The sequence below is a fragment of the Doryrhamphus excisus genome, linkage group LG14, assembly GCF_037039965.1.
Source record: "Doryrhamphus excisus strain RoL-2023G ecotype Guam linkage group LG14, RoL_Dexc_Guam_v1.1, whole genome shotgun sequence".
NCBI classification, from domain to species: domain Eukaryota; kingdom Metazoa; phylum Chordata; class Actinopteri; order Syngnathiformes; family Syngnathidae; genus Doryrhamphus; species Doryrhamphus excisus.
Genome location: NC_136370.1, coordinates 1,900,703 through 1,925,548, shown reverse-complemented (window position 1 = coordinate 1,925,548; position 24,846 = coordinate 1,900,703). Strand labels below are relative to the sequence as shown.

The 24,846-nt window shown below is 39.6% G+C and overlaps 1 protein-coding gene across 1 annotated transcript; it reads left to right on the top strand.

The window, feature by feature from the left end:
• The first annotated feature begins 270 nt into the window (after positions 1-270).
• On the top strand, positions 271-4,435 carry LOC131132763 (protein YIPF7). Its single transcript, XM_058078682.2, has 6 exons — positions 271-472; positions 1,697-1,816; positions 2,170-2,282; positions 3,026-3,171; positions 3,261-3,442; positions 3,832-4,435. The coding sequence occupies exons 2-6, from the start codon at positions 1,698-1,700 to the stop codon at positions 3,992-3,994; spliced, it is 723 nt and encodes a 240-aa protein (XP_057934665.2). The 5' UTR covers positions 271-472; position 1,697; the 3' UTR covers positions 3,995-4,435.
• Positions 4,436-24,846: the final 20,411 nt, after the last annotated feature.

Here is a 24,846-nt window from a genome sequence, read left to right as displayed (position 1 = left end):
CTTCCGGTATTACACTCATCGTCGGAAGTCTGTGCATCCGGAAGCCGGTAAAGTCAGGCCTTCAAAATAAAAGGCACGTCAATAAAATAACACAGACGCTCTGAAAAGCACATAAATGGAGAACTTTGATCACACCCACTGTGTCGCATTTAGGATTTGGTGCTGATTGTCATCCCCAAATGAAACCCACCCAGTGACAGCTGGATGTAAATGAATCAATCAAGTTTATAACTGAAGCTGTATTAAACATGTATGTACATATGTTATAAACAAAGACATATATGTGTGTCAATAAGAAATCAAGCATTTCAATATGAGGTGGTAGCAGCCGTGCCAGTGCAAATATAGCATACTATTAATAGACTTCTCCACAGGCAGTCTCACTCCTCCTGAAGAGACAACATATCTGTTGAAGTGGCAGAGGAGAGGCCCTCTATGCTGTTTGTTTGCTGTGCGCTGCAAAATCCATCAGGTGAGCTTTTTGAAACACACATGATGAGTGAATTTCTACAACTATTTATAAATTGATTTTTTGTAGTTTAAGCATTTGTAATTGTAAAAACAGACTTGTGTGTTGCTGTAAATTTGTTAGACAGGAAGTGGAAGTGGTCTCAAACACGCGGCCCGCGGGCCAAATGTGGTCCGCAGGACACTAGTTTGAGGCCCCCGCCTTGATATGAAAGTTTAATGTTAGTGCGGCCCGCGCAAGTTTGATATGGATGCTGTATGGTATCATGTACCCAGAAAAAATTATTACGTTTGATTCATGTTCATGTTAAAGGTTAAATAACTGTTAATAGTTATCCTCCCTATCCGTGTGGAAGTGGTAAGTTTTTGGCTATTTAAGTTGAAAGGAAATAACTTGGAGGCTACCGTTTAGGTCGCTAGCTCTCTAGTTTGCGAGTTAGCATGTGTCTCAAGACCCTGCAGTTGCGCAATATGTTGTAAATAAAAAGAGTATAAATGTGACTATAGTCGTGTTTTGTCATGTCTGCAGGGCTCTAATAATGCTTTGTTCATTTTAATCTGAAAAAAATCATTTGTCTACCCACCAACTATATGTGCTTTCTTAAGTTTTTATTATTATTATTATATTTATTTATTACTGATTGATTGATTTTCTTTATTCTTGATTGATTTATTTATTTTTCATCTTATTTTGTGTAGAAAAATAAAAAGTAAGATATTTGAGAACAGTGGAATGTTTTATCAGAGCTTTTCTTGTAGAAAATCGGAACCAAAGCAAAGTTTATTCATTTTTCTGTTTTTAATAAATGTGTGTTTTTTGTTGTTTTTTTTTTGGAAAACCTGATGCGGTCCAGGTGAATTGAGTTTGAGACCCCTGCTGTTGTGAGATCATTCAAACCTGCAATAGGCAGCTAATTTAAGCATTTTTATGCCTGAAAATAGATATTTTTGGCAAAAATATGTATTGTTTTTTTTCCAAATGTATGTTTTTTTTTTACTGATAATAGGCCAAAAGAGCATGATTTACCAATTCATATATTTCTGAAAAACCATGATAGAGTAAAGCTGCAACATTTGAAGTAATAATGCATATGCAATTTATTAAACTGACTTTTATGAATAAATTCATCAAACTTCATCACTGATTTTTGTGCTTTTTAAAGTAAATTTTACCTTTTAAATGTGTATAATTTGCATTATATTTTTGTATTTTATCTTATCTTGGCAGCATGGGTGACTTCCAGCAGTTCGAGCAGGACTTCTACCAGACGGGATACCACACTGACGAGCAGGGTCACACTCTGGCCTTTGGCTACGACGAGTCTGCAAGTTATGTTTATGATAACGAGTCAGTATTTGCAGTTTTCCGGTATTTATTGTATTACAGTATTGCCACATATTTGCTATTTTGCTATTATTTTGAACACCAAATAGAGACCTGGCGGCGGATTTGCAATTAATGTAACACGTAACATGTGCAGGGCATGCTGGGTAAGTTTCTTTGTGGTGTAGTCACAGTGTATGTTTCACTCGTGTCACCCATCATGTTTTTGGTTGCACTGTGAGCGAGGTAGGCGTTTTGGGTTCATGGCCTCCTGTGGCGTTTCTCACCGTTGGCGCTAACCTACCACGAAAAGAGTGGCTCTACTGCACTTGATATGCAATTGAATACCATTTAGTAGCAACTCATGTTGTTTTCAGTGAAACAGACGCTTTCATGCCAGATGTTGCCCAACCTTCCATGGAGCACATCTACCAACCTGTCCAGGCCAAAGGAGCGGATTTTCCAGATGAAGAGCCTCCGCTTCTTGAGGGTAAAACACTGCAGTGTTTATTTGGGGGTGCTAAACAGGATTTATATTTATATAAATATATAAATATATTAATTAATATAAAATATATATTTATATTTGTGCAAAGGAAAATGATTTGGGATATACCACAGACCAAGTGGATGTTTTTAAAATAACACTAATTAATATCAAATATGTGAATTTAATGAAGTCAGGTCGACCCGCCAAGGAAACATAACGCAAGGGAGCTGCTTGGCTAAGTTACGTTAAGTTAAGTTGGCTAAATACGGCGAGCGCTAAGACCAAGCGGAAACCGTTTCCTTGAGCCCGCCCACAAGCTCGTCGATTGGCTGAGCTGATATTTAGGATTTTTTTGCTAGCGTGTCACAGTCACTCCATGTACGACTGAACCAAGAGAAAACACTTTTTTTTCGTCAGTTAGTTTGTCTGTGTTCACCTGCTGATGTCAGTTGCTAACCTGTTGGTCCTCCCCCCACTTTACTTCGCTAAGTCGTGACATGTGCCTGAAAGCTAACTTGTGTAGTGCTAAGTTGCCGGTACATAATTCACCCCGGAACGATTAATATGGGAGTGGTTGCCACCCGGAGGGGTGAGAGCGAGGGGAAAGGGGTTTTGTTGTTGTTGTTGTTGTTGTTCTGCTGAGAGTTGGCTGTTATATCTCACGGAGCGAGGAGTGTGAGTTAATGAGAGTTAAAGAATAAAGTTCGCGTTTACTAAAGTGATAAGCATAATTCATTTCCCAGAACTTGGCATCAATTTTGATCACATCTGGCAGAAGACGGTGACCGTGTTGAACCCCTTCAAGCCAGCAGATGGCAGCATTATGAACGAAACTGATTTGACAGGTCCCATTTTGTTTTGTGTTGCACTGGGCTTCACTTTAATGATGGTAAGTAACGTCAACGTACCCCTGAAAGTCCATATAGTGTGTGATTATACTTTATATATTCATATATGTATTTCTCATGCCAACTGCAGGCAGGTAAAGCTCAGTTTGCCTATGTGTATGGGATCAGTGCTACAAGCTGTATAGTGATGTACGGGCTGCTAAGCCTGATGAGCTCCATGGCGGTGTCTTACGGCTGCGTGGCCAGCGTCCTGGGCTACTGCCTGCTGCCCATGGTTGTCCTCTCTGCCTTCGCCGTTGTCTACTCATTGCAGTAAGTACCTTCATGAAGTCCTCCACAGTGTATATGTACTGTTGCAGAAGTTGACATACACTCAGACTTCCTTCTTCATGGTGGAATGATTGTACAAAACAATAATCAGATGTTTGTGGGGGGGTCCAAACCTTTTCATGCGAGTTCCACATACTGAAAAATTAACTGTATACATTCTCAGGAGTTCTGTGCTATTTAAACTTTGCTTTACATTCCCATAATATTTTGACTTTATGGTATTAGTATTCAAACTTTTTCCCAACCTATTTCCCCCCAAATTACAACAAGCCGTTCCACATGCTGTACCGTAGGTCTGCTTAAACAAAGCATGGCGCTAATACACCAGATGACACAAATGCCCCCCCCCCCCTCTGACATTGTATCTGCAGGGGTGTCCTTGGCACACTTCTGGCTTTGGTGGTGATTTGCTGGTGTAGTTTCTCAGCCTCCAAGATTTTCATCTCCACCCTGGCTATGGAGGGCCAGCAGTTGTTGGTGGCCTACCCGTGTGCCCTGTTCTATGGTCTCTTTGCCTTACTGACAGTATTCTAAAAATCATTAAATTCATCACACACCAACTTCACACTCGAAAGGTATACCTTGTGAATATATACAAACATGTATCATTTTGAGGAAAGTATTTCATTGGAGGATAAGCAACATAGAAAACGGATGGCTCTGAAGAGTGCGGAGTTCAAAGCCCAGAGGGAGGCTGACGTCATTGCAGCACATAAAAAATGCCTTACTCAGACACACTGCATTATGGAATTTTTTTTTTCTCATTTTGAGAGTTAAGTTACTGTGTTATGAATTTAGTGTTGCTATACTGCTATATATGTTGCTATACTGTTATATACTGTATCATGACCTCATTACGTTTGATTAATGTTCATGTTAAAGGTTAAATAACTGTTAATAGTTATCCTCCCTATCCGTGTGGAAGTGGTAAGTGTTTGGCTATTTAAGTTGAAAGGAAATAACTTGAAGGCTACTGTTTAGGTGGCTAGCTGTCTAGTTTGCGAGTTAGCATGTGTCTCAAGACCCTGCAGTTGCGCAATATGTTGTAAATAAAAAGAGTATAAATGTGACTATAGTCGTGTTTTGTCATGTCTACAGGGCTCTAATAATGCTTTGTTCATTTTAATATGAAAAAAAAAATTGTCTACCCACCAACTATATGTGGTTTCTTAACTTTTTATTATTTGCCGTTTTATTATTATTATTGTATTTATTTATTACTGATTGATTTTCTTTATTCTTGATTTGTTTATTTATTTTTCATCTTATTTTGTGCAGAAAAATAAAAAGTAAGATATTTGAGAACAGTGGAATGTTTTATCAGAGCTTTTCTTGTAGAAAATCGGAACCAAAGCACTGAAAAGTTTTTAATAAATGCGTTTTTTTTGGGGGGGGGGGGACCTGATGCGGCCCAGTCTCGCCCAGACCCTAGCTCCAGTGGCCCCCAAGTAAATTGAGTTTGAGACCCCTGCCATAAACTCATATTGGTAATAAAAGCTTATTGTTAATGGGATTGGATCGGAAGCCAACACATTCCTAATAAGAACAACACAACAACAACAACAACAACAACGAAAAAATAGACTAAACGTAGAAAGGAACCGAAAAACGTTGATCTCATCACACCGAGCTTTGACCATCTCTGTGGAGAAACAGTCATGTCAAAGAATAATGGAATGTTCCCGATGAGAATGTTACAAATACAAATGGTTCAGTTATTTATCTTTTGGAATTCTTCAGCAGTTTTGACAGATTGTGTGTGTGTGTGTGTGTGTGTGTGTGTGTGAGGGGGAGACAGAGAGAAGAGGAGGATGTTAACAGTCTGCAGAACTGTGAAGCATTCACAGGAAGAGAAGAAAGTCATTTTTCACCCACCATCAGGGATGTATGTAAGGTCTGGGCAGAAACTGTCAGATGAAACCGCATTGATGTTCTGCAGACAACTTGGCGAGTGGATGAGGGGCACAAATGTCCACAGTATTCCTTGTGATATTAACAACAAGGAACTTGTGAGGGGCGCGGTCCAATCAGCCGGGTGGATCCATTCTCCTGGGAGCAAAAAGCAAGGTCATGACTTCTCTCTGCAGAGTGTCTCTGCTCTGCGTGAAGCATGTCGTGGCATCGGGGTCAGCACTCGTTTACTGATGACAACCTGCCGAGAGCTTGTAAAACTGTACTTTTTTTTACCAACTGCGATGGTGTGCCGGAATCGTACCGACTTAAGAAAATGTAGGCTTGCAAGATGTCTTCCCATCTGATAGATTGAATGGCTCATATTTGGAACTGGCATTTTCTGTTCGTTTTGAACATTTTCTTTCGTAAATATGAATTTGTACATTCAGCAAGTGAAATAAAATAAATGGGACTAAGAAGCATTTGAGGGCTGCACGGTGGTCTAGTGGTTAGCTCGCATACCTCACAGCTAGGAGACCCGGTTTCAATTCCACCCTCGGCCATCATGTGGAGTTCTGGACGTGTGGACAGGAAGTGTCCACACGTTATTATTATTATTATTATTATTATGCGGATGATGATGACTATTATTATGTTATTATTGTGCCTGTAGTTGGTTTACAATTTATGCTTTATTATGACATTTTAGGGCGGCACGGTGGTCTAGTGGTTAGCGCGCAGACCTCCACCTTCGGCCATCTGTGTGGAGTTTTGGACGTGTGGACAGGAAGTGAAGTCGGGTTTTACTTTACTTAGTCCATGTTGTTGTTGTTATTATTATTATTATTATTATTATTATTATTATTATTATTATTATTATTATTATTATTATTATTATTATTATTATTATTATTATTATTATTATTATTATTATTATTATTATTATTGCGACGATGATGACTATTATTATGTTATTGTGCTTTAGTTGGTTCACAATTTATGCTTTATTATGACATTTTAGGGCGGCACGGTGGTCTAGTGGTTAGCGCGCAGACCTCACAGCTAGGAGACCAGGGTTCAATTCCACCCTCGGCCATCTCTGTGTGGAGTTCTGGACGTGTGGACAGGAACTGAAGTCTGGTTTTACTTTACTTAGTCCATGTTATTATTATTATTATGACGATGATGACTATTATTATGTTATTATTGTGCCTGTAGTTGGTTTACAATTTATGCTTTATTATGACATTTTAGGGCGGCACGGTGGTCTAGTGGTTAGCGCGCAGACCTCCACCTTCGGCCATCTCTGTGTGGAGTTTTGGACGTGTGGGCAGGAAGTGAAGTCGGGTTTTACTTTACTTAGTCCATGTTTTTATTTTTATTTTTATTTTTATTTTTATTTTTATTTTTATTTTTATTTTTATTTTTATTTTTATTTTTATTTTTATTTTTATTTTTATTTTTATTTTTATTTTTATTTTTATTTTTATTTTTATTTTTATTTTTTTTATTTTATTTTTTATTATTATTTTATTATTATTATTATTTATTTTTATTTATTATTATTATTATTATTATTATTATTATTATTATTATTATTATTATTATTATTATTATTATTATTATTATTATTATTATTATTATTATTATTATTATGGCGATGATGATGACTATTATTATGTTATTATTGTGCCTGTAGTTGGTTTACAATTTATGCTTTATTATGACATTTTAGAGCGGCACAGTGGTCTAGTGGTTAGCGTGCAGACCAGGCTAGGAGACCAGGGTTCAATTCCACCCTCGGCCATCTCTCTCTCGGCCATCCCGTGCATGTGTGGGTTTTCTCCGGGTACTCCGGTTTCCTCCCACATTCCAAAAAACATGCTAGGTTAATTAGCCACTCCAAATTGTCCATAGGTATGAATGTGAGTGTGAATGGTTGTTTGTCTATATGTGCCCTGTGATTGGCTGGCCACCAGTCCAGGGTGTACCCTGCCTCTCGTCCGAAGACAGCTGGGATAGGCTCCAGCCACCCCCCACGACCCTTGTGAGGATAAGCGGTAGAAAATGAATGAATGAAGTATTTGAAAAACACTTTGAAGACATTTTAATGAGTTAATCTGAGTTAATATAAATCCAATAGAGTCGGCCATGAAGCTCACCTTAAGTCACTGCTAACGTGCCAGTTTCCACCTGCCTGTCAAACATGCTACAACGTGCCGGGCATGCACACAACACCTCACCAGGGAGGCGTCAAAACACAGAAGCCACAAGCCACATGGACAAATTTGCAGTATCACTCAGCCAAGTACCTGTATCAACATCCCACTGCCTCTGTGCACATTAAAGCCAGTAAGTAGGCTAATTTAGAGGTATTTGTAGCGTAAACACTGCTATTAAGAAATCACGGGAGCATTTAGCATGACATGCATGTGATAAAGACGCTGTCTGAGTTTGTTACCCTGCAAATGATCCAGAAAATGTCTTAAAGAAGCATACAGGTGAGAAAGCCACGATGTATCCAGGAGGTCAAAGTACAACTCCATGAAGGAAAATAACTTTATCGAGGAGAGAAAACATTCCCAGCTAACTACTGCTGGAAAAATTTGATTTTTCAAGCTTCATTCTCTCTCCAACCCCGTCCTTTTGGAGCCTGTGCTTAAATGAGGCAGTCTGTAAATGAAGCAAGGTATACCTTGTGAATATATACAAACATGTATCAATACGAGGTAAAACAAAAACAAACAAAATGCATTTTGTTTTAGGAAAGTATTTAATTGGAGGACAAGCAACTTAGAAATTGGATGGCGCTGTCCACCAGAGGAGCATGGAGTTCAGAGCCCAGAGGGAGGCTGACGTCATTGCAGCGCATAAACAAATGCCTTGCTCAGACACACTGCATTATGGGAAAAATGTTGTTTTTTTCCCTCATTTTGAGTGTTAAGTTACTGTGTTATGAATTTAGTGTTTTTAGTAAAGTGTTAGTCGACAGCGTGAGTCAGTTGTTATACTGTTATATACTGTATCATGACCTTCTGTCATTTCCAGTGGGTTGACAAGCCCGTTGTGATTGAGCTTGTGATTGGCTCCTGCGGGCAGTCTGTAAATGAAGCAAGGTATACCTTGTGAATATATACAAACATGTATCAATACGAGGTAAAACAAAAAACAAACAAACAATGCATTTTGTTTGAGGAAAGTATTTCATTGGAGGATAAGCAACATAGAAATGGAGTTCAGAGCCCAGAGGGAGGCTGACGTCATTGCAGCGCATAAACAAATGCCTTGCTCAGACACACTGCATTATGGGAAAAATGTTGTTTTTTTCCTCATTTTGAGTGTTAAGTTACTGTGTTATGAATTTAGTGTTTTTAGTAAAGTGTTAGTCTTAGTAAGAGGACAGCGTGAGTTGTTATAGGTATTACTCCGCCATGACGGATCCTCTTCTTACGGTAAGTACAAAATTTTTCTGAAGAACCTGTGTCTTGTACCACTTTTGTACAACTTTTGCACTTCCGAGTAGGAAACTGATATTGGAATCTTGAGTATCCACAATGTAGTGGAGGCAAGGCATAATGTAGGGAAGTCAAAGGAAGGGTTTACGTCCCACATTCCCGTCGGATTCATGCATATTTGAAGGCGCCGTGGTGTTGCAAAATTCCTCATGACTTTTTTATGGGACACAGCTTCAAATGCACGATGAGGTCAAGACACTTGTGAATGGCAAGGTTTACACACAGCTGCGAAGAATATTCCAAGTTACTCCTACGGCGTTGTTTCTGTGATGTGATCAGAGTCTGGAATCGACTGCTTGTGTTGCAGTCCTTGTAAGCAAAACGTTCAGATACAGGTTGATATAATCCAGCACAATTTCAGAAAATATATATTAAAAAACGGTGCATCTAATTCATGTTCATCTAAGATGTATATCGTACTACAAGTCATGTGTCAAGTCAAGTTGTAATACAGTAGGGAGTTGCAATGATCCTCGGAGTAGCTAAGTTTCGTATAATCTGAAACTCTCCAAATAAATGTTCACCCTTCACCTCATTAGCTTTCATCGCCGCAACCCCGAGGGACTCGCCTCCAAACACCGAGCCAAGTGTTTATTTATCAGAACCGAGGTACATGAGGTACATGTCACACGTTTGAACAAAAGTATTTGCCAGAAACATGAACAGAATCATGTATTTCACCACAAATCCCGTAACACTTCCATGTTAAACTTTTAGGTTTTTCCCTACAGATGTGAAAAAAAAGCAAAGTCTACGCATTCCCATATTCAAGTCTTAGTTTTCTCTCATGGAGACCAAAACAATGAAAGAGCCATCTATCATCCGGCCAATAAAAAATAATCCGATTTTTACTGACATAATGTATGGCTTAGATGACAAGCACCGTCACAGTGATTCACGAGCACTTGGACCGAGTCCTGTTATCATAGACGGAGGTCCACGGTTGTGTTGTGTCCACGGTGGATTCTAACACTAAACATTCCCAGAACAGGGGTCTTTCTGCACATTGCTGTAATGTATGTGACCTGTGCAACGCGACTGGGTGACTGACTGAACCGCATCTCGGTCCGCAACTCTTAAATTAAATTAAATTAAATTAAATTAAATTAAATTAAATTAAATTAAATTAAATTAAATTAAATTAAATTAAATTAAATTAAATTAAATTAAATTAAATTAAATTAAATTAAATTAAATTAAATTAAATTAAATTAAATTAAATTAAATTAAATTAAATTAAATTAAATTTTTCTCCCGTACCAAAGTACTCGGTGATATGAGCATCCAATGCCATAATGGGTACCATCGTAAGTGTCAATATAGTGATATACTATATAGCACATCATGACTGGTTCAATATATCTAAAAATATTTGTCATTATTAATAATAAACAGTTTGTAAATTAAGAAAATGCAGAGGGCCAAAAAAAAAGCTGCATGCTGAAAGCTTAAACCTTACGGACATTCAAGGTGTATTTCCCAAGTCCGTAATTCTCGAGAAGTCTTAACTACTTCCGCATTTCTCCAAAGATTCCGACCTAGTCCAAAGCTACAGCTCGTTAAATTCATTAATTTATTTCAACATCCCCAAATTTTCCAGTCCTTTATAGCAATTAAGCATCGTTCATCCATCACATTGTAGCGTTCCCAATCAACACCGGGCGTCTGCACACATTTAACAAAACACGTATGTTATGTCATGTAACAAACATGCAATGCTTGCGAAGCATGCTAACCAGTTGTTTTAATAACACGCCCCCCCCCCCCCCCACAACAGCACAGGCGCTGATTAGTTTCCTGTGCCGCGATCGTTCCCAAATTGAGCTTCAGCAGAAAGAAGGAATACTTTAGATGTTGGCCGAGGAAGTGTTCTCCTGGGCGACACATTGACAAACCTCACCTCAACTGACCCCGTCCGTTATTAGCACCCGGTAGGAGGAAACCTGAGAGAAGACAGGATGTTGGGGATTTACTGGGAAAAAAATGTTTTTGGAGGAGTGGAATTTGATTCTGGTTTGTTCCGGTAAAGAATCCTGACTAGGGATGCTCTGATCAGGGTTTTATGCTGCCCGATACCACTCATCCATAAGTGACACCGGCCGTTACCAATCAATTACTAGCAGATTAACTGCCGCTTATACAGAAATCTGGCTAATTTATGTGAATCCTGTACTTCAGAGCTACTACTAATCATTACTACTACAAAGCTCAGAGGTCATCAGAGGTCATTACTCAATGTAACAGTCTAACTCACGGTGACCTCTTACAAATAACGCTAAACTCATCACACAGCAACTTAACACTGAAAATATACAAGTACAAATATGAGGGTAAAACTATTTTGATGTTTTCCCATAAAGCATTGCATTCATTGGTGCCTGCCTGGGTGCTGCGATGATGTCAGCATCCCTCTGGGCTCTCTTCATTTAAATAGAACCCTCAGCAGTCCATAATATGGGGTTACACCAGGGGTGGGCAAACTTTTTGACTCGCGGGCCGCATTGATATGACAAAATTTATGGGGGGGGGGGCAGACTATATATTTTACACGTAACAGTCCACCTGGTATTATTGTATCTGTAAAATTGTCATGCAATCTGCTATTATTATTTATTATTTTATATTTATATTTAAATATTTTAAAAATAATAAAATATTCTAATAATTACAACAAAAATAAAATAATAATTATTATATTATTATTAAGTAAAATATGCAAATATAACAAAAATATTATATATAATTAATATAATAATTAGCATTAATATAATAATTATAATAATCATAATAGTTCTAATAATAATTATAATAATCTAATAATCTAATAATAATAATAATAATAATAATAATTATTATTATTATTATTATTATTATGGAGTTACGGAACACAATTTCAGGAATTATTACACCAAAATATGTAATATTTTAGTACGGTGCATCAAAATCTTCCCCAGAATATGGTGCAGTTCTTCAGACAAATGACCCCAGGAAGTCTCCCACTGGGGGCCCAAATATTTTTAGAAAAAAAAAGCACATGTATTTTGACTTCAGTAGCTTTTCGAAGTAAATTCTTCATAAATTAGAGCCCAGGGGGTTTTGTTGACATGTCTTATTAAATATGGAGCGATATAAACTCCAAGTACAGTTCAGCGGACCTGATGAATTCCTCCCTTCGGAATGATTTTATGGCTCATTGATAGTACAATAGATGCTGAGGTTAACGTTTTATCAACATAGATATGAGATATACGACCACGCACGACACAACCGTTTGATTTGAGCATCTTGATGACGAAGCGCCTGACGGGACTTTTGTGACGTTTCACTCCTCTCGTTGTACTGTCCTTCATGGTTGAGCACTCGGAACCCCAAAAGGTCGTGGGGAAAGGGGAGTGTGTTGAAACTGTAGTGGATGTGGAATTTCAGCAACCAGCCAAAATATCAGTGAGTCATTGCTATTGATTAACAACCCCATCAACCACGGCAGATATATTTTGCTCATTTAGTTCCGAGGGCCAATAAAAACCTTGCTGGCTGTATCTTTAATAGCAGGGGTGGCAATAACATAGCTAGCGTGTCAGCTAGTTGACAGCTAGTTGTGGGAAAGGAACGCAGACTGCAACGATTACGTTTTTATTAAACATCAAACCCACCTCTGTCGTAGTACAGTATCCTAAACGCCATTAACGCCGAAATGCTGAACCTGGAGGGGATCTTTAAGCTTCGATACAGTGCCAACATTTGTCACCATAAAAAAAAACAATCAGCACCTCTGAAAATGTCCAAAAAAAGCGTTTTTTGGGTATCGGTAAAAAATTATTAATGTTCAACTTCACCCCATATGCTGTTCCCCAGGCGCCATGAATGCACCATCATTAGTTGGCCTCTTGAGACACATGCTAACTCGCAAACTAGAGAGCTAGCGACCTAAACGGTAGCCTTCAAGTTATTTCCTTTCAACTTAAAAAGCCAAAAACTTACCACTTCCACACAGATAGAGAGGATAACTATTAACAGTTATTTAACCTTTAACATGAACATGAATCAAACGTAATAATTTTTTCTGGGTACATGATACCATACAGCATCCATATCAAACTATCAAACATTAAACTTAGTTTATATGATCCCCTGTCAGATAAGCATTATCTGATTCCAAGCTGGAGGTCTCTTCCAGTCTATTAGAGCTGGAATTTCGTGTGCCGGTCCTCCCATGTTGCCATGCAATGTGTTTGCATTGACATATCTGATGTAGTAACAAGCGGAGGGTGATAATTGAGGAGACCACACACGCATACTACAGTCAACGATTTCACACCAAAAATACAAAACCTTCTTCTGCTTTTTGAAAAACATCCCATGTAGAACACATTTTTCTTTTCATTGAGAGAACGTTCAACATTTTCCCTCTTTTGAAAGATATTATTTCTTCTCGCTCTTGGAAAAGCATCTCATGGAGGGAAAATCTTGGCTGCAAATGATTTTCATCCATTAGATCAACAGCCAAAATACGGGTGGTAAATGAAAGCTCTTCAGGACCTTCACGTCTTTCTTCTTTTACTTCTCATGTCCTACATGAAGACATCATAGACACCTCTGAAAACAGACAGACTTGAACCGCAAATACTTGGTGTAAAGTAGGGGTGGCCAAATATACATGGTTTAAAGTAGGGGTGGCCAAATACTTTGTGTCAAGTAGGGGTGGCCGAATACTTGGTGTCAATTTGGGGTAGCCAAATATTTGGTGTAAAGTAGGGGTGGCCAAATAAGTGGTTTAAAGTAGGAGTGGCCAAATACTTGGCGTAAAGTAAGGGTGGCCAAATATACATGGTTTAAAGTAGGGGTGGCCAAATACTTTGTGTCAAGTAGGGGTGGCCAAATACTTGGTGTCAATTTGGGGTGGCCAAATACTTGGCGTAAAGTAGGGGTGTCCAAATACGTGGTTTAAAGTAGGGGTGGCCAAATATGTGGTTTAAAGTAGGGGTGGCCAAATACGTGGTTTAAAGTAGGGGTGGCCTAATACTTGGTGTAAAGTAGGGGTGGCCAAATACGTGGTTTAAAGTAGGGGTGTCCAAATATGTGGTTTAAAGTAGGGGTGTCCAAATATACATGGTTTAAAGTAGGGGTGGCCATGTACTTTGTGTCAAGTAGGGTTGGCCAAATACTTTGTGTCAAGTAGGGGTGGCCAAATACTTGGTGTCAATTTGGGGTGGCCAAATACTTGGCGTAAAGTAGGGGTGTCCAAATATGTGGTTTAAAGTAGGGGTGGCCAAATACTTGGTGTAAAGTAGGGGTGGCCAAATACGTGGTTTAAAGTAGGGGTGGCCAAATACTTGGTGTAAAGTAAGGGTGGCCAAATACGTGGTTTAAAGTAGGGGTGGCCTAATACTTGGTGTAAAGTAGGGGTGGCCAAATACGTGGTTTAAAGTAGGGGGGGCCTAATATGTGGTTTAAAGTAGGGGTGGCCAAATACGTGGTTTAAAGTAGGGGTGGCCTAATACTTGGTGTAAAGTAGGGGTGGCCAAATACGTGGTTTAAAGTAGGGGTGTCCAAATATGTGGTTTAAAGTAGGGGTGGCCAAATATACATGGTTTAAAGTAGGGGTGGCCATGTACTTTGTGTCAAGTAGGGTTGGCCAAATACTTTGTGTCAAGTAGGGGTGGCCAAATACTTGGTGTCAATTTGGGGTGGCCAAATACTTGGCGTAAAGTAGGGGTGTCCAAATATGTGGTTTAAAGTAGGGGTGGCCAAATACTTGGTGTAAAGTAAGGGTGGCCAAATACGTGGTTTAAAGTAGGGGTGGCCTAATACTTGGTGTAAAGTAGGGGTGGCCAAATACGTGGTTTAAAGTAGGGGTGGCCTAATACTTGGCGTAAAGTAGGGGTGGCCAGATACGTGGTTTATAGTAGGGGTGGCCAAATACGTGGTTTAAAACAGGGGTGGCCAAATACTTGGTGTAAAGTAGGGGTGGCCAAATATACATGGTTTAAAGTAGGGGTGGCCATGTACTTTGTGTCAAGTAGGGTTGGCCAAATACTTTGTATCATGTAGGGGTGGCCAAATACTTGGCATAAAGTAGGGGTAGCCAAATATGTGGTTTAAAGTAGGGGTGGCCAAATACTTGGTGTCAAATTGGGGTTGCCAAATACTTGGTGTAACGTAGGGGTGGCCAAATACTTGGCGTAAAGTCAGGGTGGCCAAATATACATGGTTTAAAGTAGGGGTGGCCAAATACTTGCCGTAAAGTAGGGGTGGCCAAATACGTGGTTTAAAGTAGGGGTGGCCAAATATACATGGTTTAAAGTAGGGGTGGCCAAATATACATGGTTTAAAGTAGGGGTGGCCATGTACTTTGTGTGAAGTAGGATTGGCCAAATACTTTGTGTCAAGTAGGGGTGGCAAAATACTTGGTGTCAAGTTGGGGTGGCCAAATACTTGGCGTAAAGTAGGGGTGGTCAAATACTTGGCGTAAAATAGGGGTGGCCAAATACTTTGTGTCAAGTAGGGGTGGCCAAACCTTTTCTACCGAGGGTCACATACTGAACAATCAAAGGCTGCCAGGGCCAGTTTGATATGTTGCAACTGCATTTCAGCTTTGTGATATGGGTGAAATGCTACTAAAATTACATCATTTTTACTCATAATATTACAAGTTTATTATTATTTTCATAATAATAAACAAGTTTTAAACTTTTTTTTTTACTTTTACAAGTTTATTATTATTCAGGTAAAATCGACACATTTTTCTCATGCATTTTTGACCATAATATTTTGACTTTATACTTGTAAAATTACAGATTTTTTCTGTTATTGTTTCCAATTTTCCCCATCGACAGCATTTAACCCCAGCCATTTTTCAAACGACACCCCCTTCAGTCATCTGGGATAGGCTCCAACCTCCCACCACCCTGGCCATGGTGAGATGATGAGGGTGGACTGATGGAGAATCAAAGTTGAGGTCACCCACGCAATAAAAGAAATTCCCATTGACTCCGGTTCTGATTGACACTGCATGTCCCAAAGTGGCAAACCAAAGCATAGCTTTTTTTCATCAGTATCTTCCGCTGTGTTCCTCGAGCTACACGAACATCAAAGGGAGTCCGTTTATGTTTATTCAACCTTGTAGTTCTGCAGCATACCTTGGGGATCATCCCGAGTGGGGATTTATTCAAGGGCCGATAAGAGAAGATCTCCCCTCAGACAGCATCACCTGTCCCTTGGAATAAAAACAAAGATACAACACAAATAGGATGTCATCTGGATCCCACCAGGTTACATCCACCCCCGGGAGCCCCCTCTTGTTCACAGGATCTGTACCTCAGGGAATGCTTTAGATGGGATGAAGCTGAATCAACATGGAGGCTTTGACGCCTGTCAGTTTGCTCCGACGGGCCTCATACCAAGCCGACGAGCAGGTGGAAAAACTTGTACTGATTCTATGCTCGCAACTGGGGGAAGTGACATGATGGCCCACGGAGGCCGCGGTCAGGCGATGCCAGCCTTGGCCAAAGTGTGGCACGGGGGCCATTTTTCATTCCTCAGAGCTCAGTCAACCGTATGAAACTGAGGAAAGGCATACATCGCATACAAAGAAATGTTAGTTAGCCTTGCTTATGTTGATGTACAGCAGGGGTCTCAAACTCAATTTACCTGGGGGCCACTGGAGCTAGGGTCTGGGCAAGGCTGGGCCGCATCAAAAAAAAAACACCTCAATCAGTAATAAATATAATAATAATAATAATAAAAAGTTAAGAAAGCACATATAGTTGGTGGGTAGACAAATGATTTTTTTCATATTAAAATGAACAAAGCATTATTAGAGCCCTGTAGACATGACAAAACACGACTATAGTCACATTTATAGTCACTCATCAGCCACCGTCCACAGAAAAGGAGACAGACGTGTTCCCTTCTCACATAAGAATTGTGGATGATGGTGATGCAACGTATTGACATGTACGATACACATGGGTTAGATGCCCCAAGAATCCTTGCAATGTTTTAGTATGTTTTAGTAAGGTGTGGGCGAGGTTGTGTCCGTGGGTGAGGTTGTGTCCGTGAGACAGGTCGTGTCCGTGGATAAGGTCATGTCTGTAGGACAGGTTGTGTCCGTGGGCGAGGTTGTATCCATGGGACAAAGTTGTGTCCGTGGGCGATGTTTTGTCTGTGGGACAGGTCGTGTCCGTGGGACAGGTCGTGTCCGTGGGACAGGTCGTGTCCGTGGGACAGGTCGTGTCCGTGGGGCAGGTCATGTCCGTGGGACAGGTTGTGTCCGTGGGACAGGTTGTGTCCGTGGGACAGGTTGTGTCCGTGGGTGAGGTTGTATCCATGGGATAAAGTTGTGTCCGTGGGCGATGTTTTGTCTGTGGGACAGGTCGTGTCCGTGGGACAGGTTGTGTCCATAGGACAGGTTGTGTCCGTGGGACAGGTTGTGTCCGAGGTTGTATCCATGGGACAAATTTGTGTCCGTGGGCGATGTGCCCGTGGGACAGGTTGTGTCCGTAGGACAGGTTGTGTCCGTAGGACAGGTTGTGTCCGTGGGACAGGTTGTGTCCATAGGACAGGTTGTGTCCGTGGGACAGGTTGTGTCCGAGGTTGTATCCATGGGACAAATTTGTGTCCGTGGGCGATGTGCCCGTGGGACAGGTTGTGTCCGTGGGCGAGGTCGTGTCCGTGGGCGAGGTCGTGTCCGTGGGACAGGTTGTGTCCGTGGGCGAGGTTGTGTCCGTGAGACAGGTCGTGTCCGTGGATAAGGTCATGTCTGTAGGACAGGTTGTGTCCGTGGGCAAGGTTGTATCCATGGGACAAAGTTGTGTCCGTGGCCGATGTTTTGTCTGTGGGACAGGTCGTGTCCGTGGGACAGGTCGTGTCCGTGGGACAGGTCGTGTCCGTGGGACAGGTCGTGTCCGTGGGGCAGGTCATGTCCGTGGGACAGGTTGTGTCCGTGGGACAGGTTGTGTCCGTGGGTGAGGTTGTATCCATGGGATAAAGTTGTGTCCGTGGGCGATGTTTTGTCTGTGGGACAGGTCGTGTCCGTGGGACAGGTCGTGTCCGTGGGACAGGTCGTGTCCGTGGGGCAGGTCATGTCCGTGGGACAGGTTGTGTCCGTGGGTGAGGTTGTATCCATGGGATAAAGTTGTGTCCGTGGGCGATGTTTTGTCTGTGGGACAGGTCGTGTCCATGGGACAGGTTGTGTCCGTAGGACAGGTTGTGTCCGTAGGACAGGTTGTGTCCGTGGGACAGGTTGTGTCCGAGGTTGTATCCATGGGACAAATTTGTGTCCGTGGGCGATGTGCCCGTGGGACAGGTTGTGTCCGTAGGACAGGTTGTGTCCGAGGTTGTATCCATGGGACAAATTTGTGTCCGTGGGCGATGTGCCCGTGGGACAGGTTGTGTCCATGGGCGAGGTCGTGTCCGTGGGCGAGGTCGTGTCCGTGGGCGAGGTCGTGTCCGTGGGAGAGGTCGTGTCCGTGGGCGAGGTCGTGTCCGTGGGCGAGGTCGTGTCCGTGGGAGAGGTCGTGTCCGTGGGCGAGGTCGTGTCCGTGGGAGAGGTCGTGTCCGTGGGCGAGGTCGTGTCCGTGGGAGAGGTCGTGTCCGTGGGCGAGGTCGTGTCCGTGGGCGAGGTCGTGTCCGTGGGCGAGGTCGTGTCTGTGGGACAGGTCGTGTCCATACAGGACTAATCACCAGTCAGTCACCGCCCTGGTTCATACTTACCAGCAATTTCCGCACATTTTCCCATTTAGCTTTAAGATTTGTTTGGATTGAACACAAAAGATGGCCGACCTTTTGAAGCTTAGCATCAAGTCGAGCACCAAGCTCAAGGCCCCCGTGAGGGGTCGATGAGAGCAAGCGCCCGGCAACTCCAAAAGACTCAGCTGTCCAATCATTTTGGAAGCGCCTGACACCAAGACACATGTCCCCACTGGTAATGCACAGCTTACTGATGCAACTGAAGAAAACAAAGGCCCTCTAAATACAAATAAACGGTTCTCACATCTGCAGAAAGCCAGATGAGAGGCGCGGGGAAGCTAACAGCTTCTGCCACGGCCGGTGCGACCGAGCAGGGAACATGTGACCACAAAGTCAATAAAGCAAACCGCATGAGGTGGAGATGCAACGTGGGGTTTGGACCCCTCAGGCAGACGGATGCTCAGGTCTGGCCTGAACATCCACAGCTGTGTTTGTTCCTTAAAGCCGCATGGAACAACTTCAATAACCAACAACTCCACCAAGTCCACTGGTCAGCGACAGAAACTGGACCAGGATCACATCAGTACTACAGTAAGATGTTTAGATTACATCCTTACTTGTGTTCTGTAGTCACAATGATTTGTAGGATTACAAATCCCTCACTATAGCATAAAAACGGTTCTGTGTCCTGGTTGACTATGGCCTACGATGGGTCCAAAAATAGGTGCCGTGGCTCAAAAAAGGTTGAAAAACACTACTCTAGTGGTTCTGTGGCGGTGCTGTTGGACCATCTGCACCAGAAATGGAGACGCTATTCAACAGTACGGACTCTCCGGGGTTCCTCTTCTGGCTCTAAGTAGATCATGGTCTCCAGAGTATTTGGGAGGCCTCGCTCCACTGCTCAGCGCATCGTCCGTCAAGTTACTGAGGAAGTGGTGGCCAGTTGCCACAGGGTCATCCGTTTCCCGAAGACAGCTGAAGACCAGGAATCAGTATCTCATGGGTTTGCAGGGCTTATGTAATCCTGCAAGCGGTTTGACCTTTAGAGCTGCTTCGTTGCTTGTGGAACCAATGTCCCTCTGCCTTGTGCTGCCCCCCCCCCCGATATTTATTCATTATCTGTACTGTACAACCTGAACTTGAAACTGAAACCAGGAACTGAAAATCCAAGCGTAGTCAAGACTGAAATTGCATGTTGGGTACTATAAATTTATAAATTTGTACATTTTGGGAGGTCTGCATTAAAATGAAAGCCTCTCGCAACCCCCCGTCCCCGTCCCCCCAGGGGGGGGCATGCCCCACTATTTGAAAAGCACTGGTCTACATGGATCTAATAATAAATTAACCGCTTGACTTGAGTGACAGTTGAGTATTTCATCCACAGCGTCCATGTGCAAAAAATAGAACCTTGGTTTGAGTACGCCCCGGTTAGCATACATTACAGTTTTCATCGAAATTGTACGCAAATACTTTGGTGCCCGTGGTTGATGATGTAAATGGTGTCCTTGGTCTCTGCTGTCATTTGTCCTTGAGTTTTCTAGCAAAAGCCTTCGACACGACAAGCGGACTTAATCTAAAAAATATATAACAATCAGCAGTTCATGCAGAACTGGACCACAAGAAGTTCCAGGTATGGGATCATCTGGTGTAGACGTCACTTGCGTCCTTCGTCCTTCGGACCTGGAAGAACTGCCAAGCAGTTTTTGAAATGGTAATTACTTCAGTATTTGGACATGCTCCGTATACGGTAATACCGTAGTCTTACATGGTCGCATCCAGGAACGGCTGTGACAGAAACACTTGGATCTTCACTCAGGTCACATGACATGGAATCGGGGTGCGAATGCACATGTTTTCAGACACGTCCGCTGTCAGAATAAGACCAACGCAAATGGCCGAGTGCTGACCCGCAAATCTACAGGTTGTCCAAGCGAAATGATGCAGCACCTGCAGGCAAACATCCCCGCCATTTCTCTCTCCTCCACGTCAGGGCTGCCAGCAGCCGTCTATTTTATTTGTTATTGTTGAACGCGACCCAAACGGGGAACGCTTTCTCACTAAGTATCCTTTCTCACTGCCTCTGTTTACATACGTGGAGAATTAGGACCTTTTCCTCCGTCCTGCTTTTCCTGCTTCTGTCCACTTTGTAGCTTTGCACACTAAAAATAAAAATAAAAATAAAAATAAAAATAAAAATAAAAATAAAAATAAAAATAAAAATAAAAATAAAAATAAAAATAAAAATAAAAATAAAAATAAAAATAAAAAAGGAAATCCTGCCTTAAGTTACAGTGAAAATAATATCAATTGAAAAATAAATACATATAATTAGAGCTGAAAGTATTTCATCATGATGAACTGCACTTTGTACGTAGTTAACTTCTTAATTAATCACACTTACTCACAGATAGAAAAAGTTAATCAAAAACAAGTAGGGCTTTATATTTATTTGAAACGATAACTACATCAAATGTTATGAAAAGGGAGTCCATTTTGGAAATATGGGCCATTATTTTGTTAAATAAAATCTAATATTTTTTTAGTACATAGTAATAGTAAACGTTCATGTTGTAATAGTACAACTTTTGTTGAACGTAATTTTCCAAATATTACAACTCCATTTTTTTGATGTTAACCTAACCCTAATAAAAATAAAAATAAAAATAAAAATAAAAATAAAAATAAAAATAAAAATAAAAATAAAAATAAAAATAAAAATAAAAATAAAAATAAAAATAAAAATAAAAATAAAAATAAAAATAAAAATAAAATAGTAGTAAATCGATTTGATACGATAACTACATCAAGTGTTATGTAAAAGGAGTCCATTTTGGAAATATGGGCCATTATTTTGTTAAATAAAAAATAAAAATAAAATAAAATAAAATAAAAATAAAAATAAAAATAAAAATAAAAATAAAAATAAAAATAAAAATAAAAATAAAAATAAAAATAAAAATAAAAATAAAAATAAAAATACAAATACAAATACAAATACAAATACAAATACAAATAAAAATAAAAATAAAAATAAAAATAAAAATAAAAATGAAAATAAAACGACCACAAGGTGGCAGAAATGCATTTTTATAAGACCTCTTCCTGCATCTCTGCCATTGAAACCCATGCAGAAGGCATCTGGTCATGTTGCACCAGCGATGTTGTGCATTGAAGGGAAATGTTTTGACTACTAGTAGGCTGTATTTAACCACAACAAAGCATAATTTACATATTTTGAAATACTAAAAAAAAAAAAAAAGCTATGGAAGAGTGGAGCTTTCAAATTTGAAGTTTAAAGTCAAGAGAAATTGAAAGTCCGAAGAGTTTTGGGTGCCATGAAGACATTGAAAAGGCATCACCAACAGAGCCCCGATACTAGCGTTCACCATGGCAACCGCCAATTACATTTTCTTCTTAGCCCTCAGATAAAAAAATACCTGGTGTGCTTAAAACAGGGGTCTCAAACAGGCGGCCCGCGGGCCAAATGTGGCCCGCAGGACACTAGTTTGAGGCCCCCGCCTTGATATGAAAGTTTCATGTTTGATATGGATGCTGTATGGTATCATGTACCCAGAAAACATTATTACGTTTGATTCATGTTCATGTTAAAGGTTAAATAACTGTTAATAGTTATCCTCCCTATCCGTGTGGAAGTGGTAAGTTTTTTATATGGATGCTGTATGGTATCATGTACCCAGAAAAAAATTATTACGTTTGATTCATGTTCATGTTAAAGGTTAAATAACTGTTAATAGTTATCCTCCCTATCCGTGTGGAAGTGGTAAGTTTTTTATATGGATGCTGTATGGTATCATGTACCCAGAAAAAATTATTACGTTTGATTCATGTTCATGTTAAAGGTTAAATAACTGTTAATAGTTATCCTCCCTATCCGTGTGGAAGTGGTAAGTTTTTGGCGATTTAAGTTGAAAGGAAATAACTCGAAGGCTACCGTTTAGGTGGCTAGCTCTCTAGTTTGCGAGTTAGCATGTGTCTCGAGACCCTGCAGTTGCGCAATATGTTGTAAATAAAAAGAGTATAAATGTGACTATAGTCGTGTTTTGTCATGTCTACAGGGCTCTAATAATGCTTTGTTCATTTTAATCTGAAAAAAATCATTTGTCTACCCAACAACTATATGTGCTTTCTTAACTTTTTATTATTATTATTATACTTATTTATTACTGATTGATTGATTTTATTCTTGATTTGTTTATTTATTTTTCATCTTATTTGTGCAGAAAAATAAAAAGTAAGATATTTGAGAACAGTGGAATGTATTATCAGAGCTTTTATTGTAGAAAATTTGAATTTTTTTGTTTTTAATAAATGCGTTTTTTTTTGTTTTTTTTTTGAAAACCTGATGCGACCCAGTCTCACCCAGACCCGAGCTCCAGTGGCCCCCAAGTAAATTGAGTTTGAGACCCCTGACTTAAAACCAACCAAAACAACTATATTTCAATGATGCGGCATTGGTCATTCATGTGTATTTCATGTGTATTTTATGTGTATTTTAAGTGTATTTTATGTGTATTCTTGTATAGAAGAGAGAGTCAAACATACAGCAGAGGGCAGCCCAGTGACCTTTCTCCCCCACTGGTGATGAACGCTAAAAGGGGGGAGCGTACCCTAAACCCGGCGGACAGCAATGAAAATGCAAAATGACATCTTTTAAAAGCTAAACTGTTGGAATGATTTGATGGAGATAAATATGGCGCAGATCCCCGGGGAGATAGTCGGCTCTGTGTGAGCGGGCAGCTGTTCGCAATTGAGACCAAAGCGCTCCGTGCCAGGAATGTCCCATGTGACTCAATATCATAACACAAAACACAACACAACATTAAATGGTCCAGTCTGTTGGCCTTTGGGTCCTCCATCTACTCAGTCGGGAGGGAACACAGAGGTGGTGAAAATGAGGGGTGGAGGATACTGTAAATGTTGGTATCCATCCAATATCAACTAAATACATTTACTATTTACCAGGAAAAAAGTATTGTTGGTCTAAACGTCCTGAACCTGTTTGATTTGCTGTGACGGGAAAGTATGAGATACTTCTTCTCTTGCATAATTTGTGTTAGCATCCGTTTTCTATGCCGCTTATCCTCACTAGGGTGGGGGTGCTGGAGCCTACCCCAGGCCTGTCCATGGACAGACACAAAAACTTCAATAATAATTAGGCTGTAAATCGATTTGATACGATAACTACATCAAGTGTTATGTAAAGGGAGTCCATTTTGGAAATATGGAAACATTATTTTGTTAAATAAAATCTAATATTTTTTTTTTAGCAGTTTACTCTTGTCAAATTTAAATGTAAAAAATAGTAAACGTTCTTATTGTAATACTGGCAAAAATAAAAATAAAAATAAAATAAAAATAAAAATAAAAATAAAAATAAAAATAAAAATAAAAATAAAAATAAAAATAAAAATAAAAATAAAAATAAAATAAAAATAAAAATAAAAATAAAAATAAAAATAAAAATAAAATAAAAATAAAAATAAAAATAAAAATAAAAATAAAAATAAAAATAAAAATAAAAATGTAGACTAGTTTCCTTGCCCCCACAACAAAAACCTAACACAAAAACTTAATAATAATAATAACTAACAATAATAACTACATCAAATGTTATGTAAAGGGAGTCCATTTTGGAAATATGGCCCATTATTTTGTTAATAATGTAAAAAAAAAATAGTAAACGTTCTTGTTGTAATAGTACAACTTTTGTTCAGCGTAATTTTCCAAATATTACAACTCCATTTTTTGATGTTAACCAAATAAAATAAAATAAAATAAAATAAAATAAAATAAAATAAAATAAAATAAAATAAAATAAAATAAAATAAAATAAAATAAAATAAAATAAAATAAAATAAAATAAAATAAAATAAAATAAAATAAAAATATGAATGAAGGAAATCCTGCCTTAAGTTACAGTCAAAGTAATATCAATTGAAAAATAAATACATATTATTAGAGCTGAAAGTATTTCATAATGATGAACTGCATTTTGTACGTAGTTAACTTCTTAATTAATCACACTAACTCACAGACAAAAAGTTAATCAATAACAAGTAGGGCTTTAAATTGATTTGATACAATAACTGCGTCAACTGTTATGTAAAGGGAGTCCATTTTGGAAATATGGGCCATTATTTTGTTAAATACAATCTAAGATTTTTTTTTAGCACTTTACTCTCGTCAAATTTAAATGTAAAAAATAGTAAACGTTCTTAGTAGTAAAAAAAAAAAAATATATATATATATATATATATATACATATAT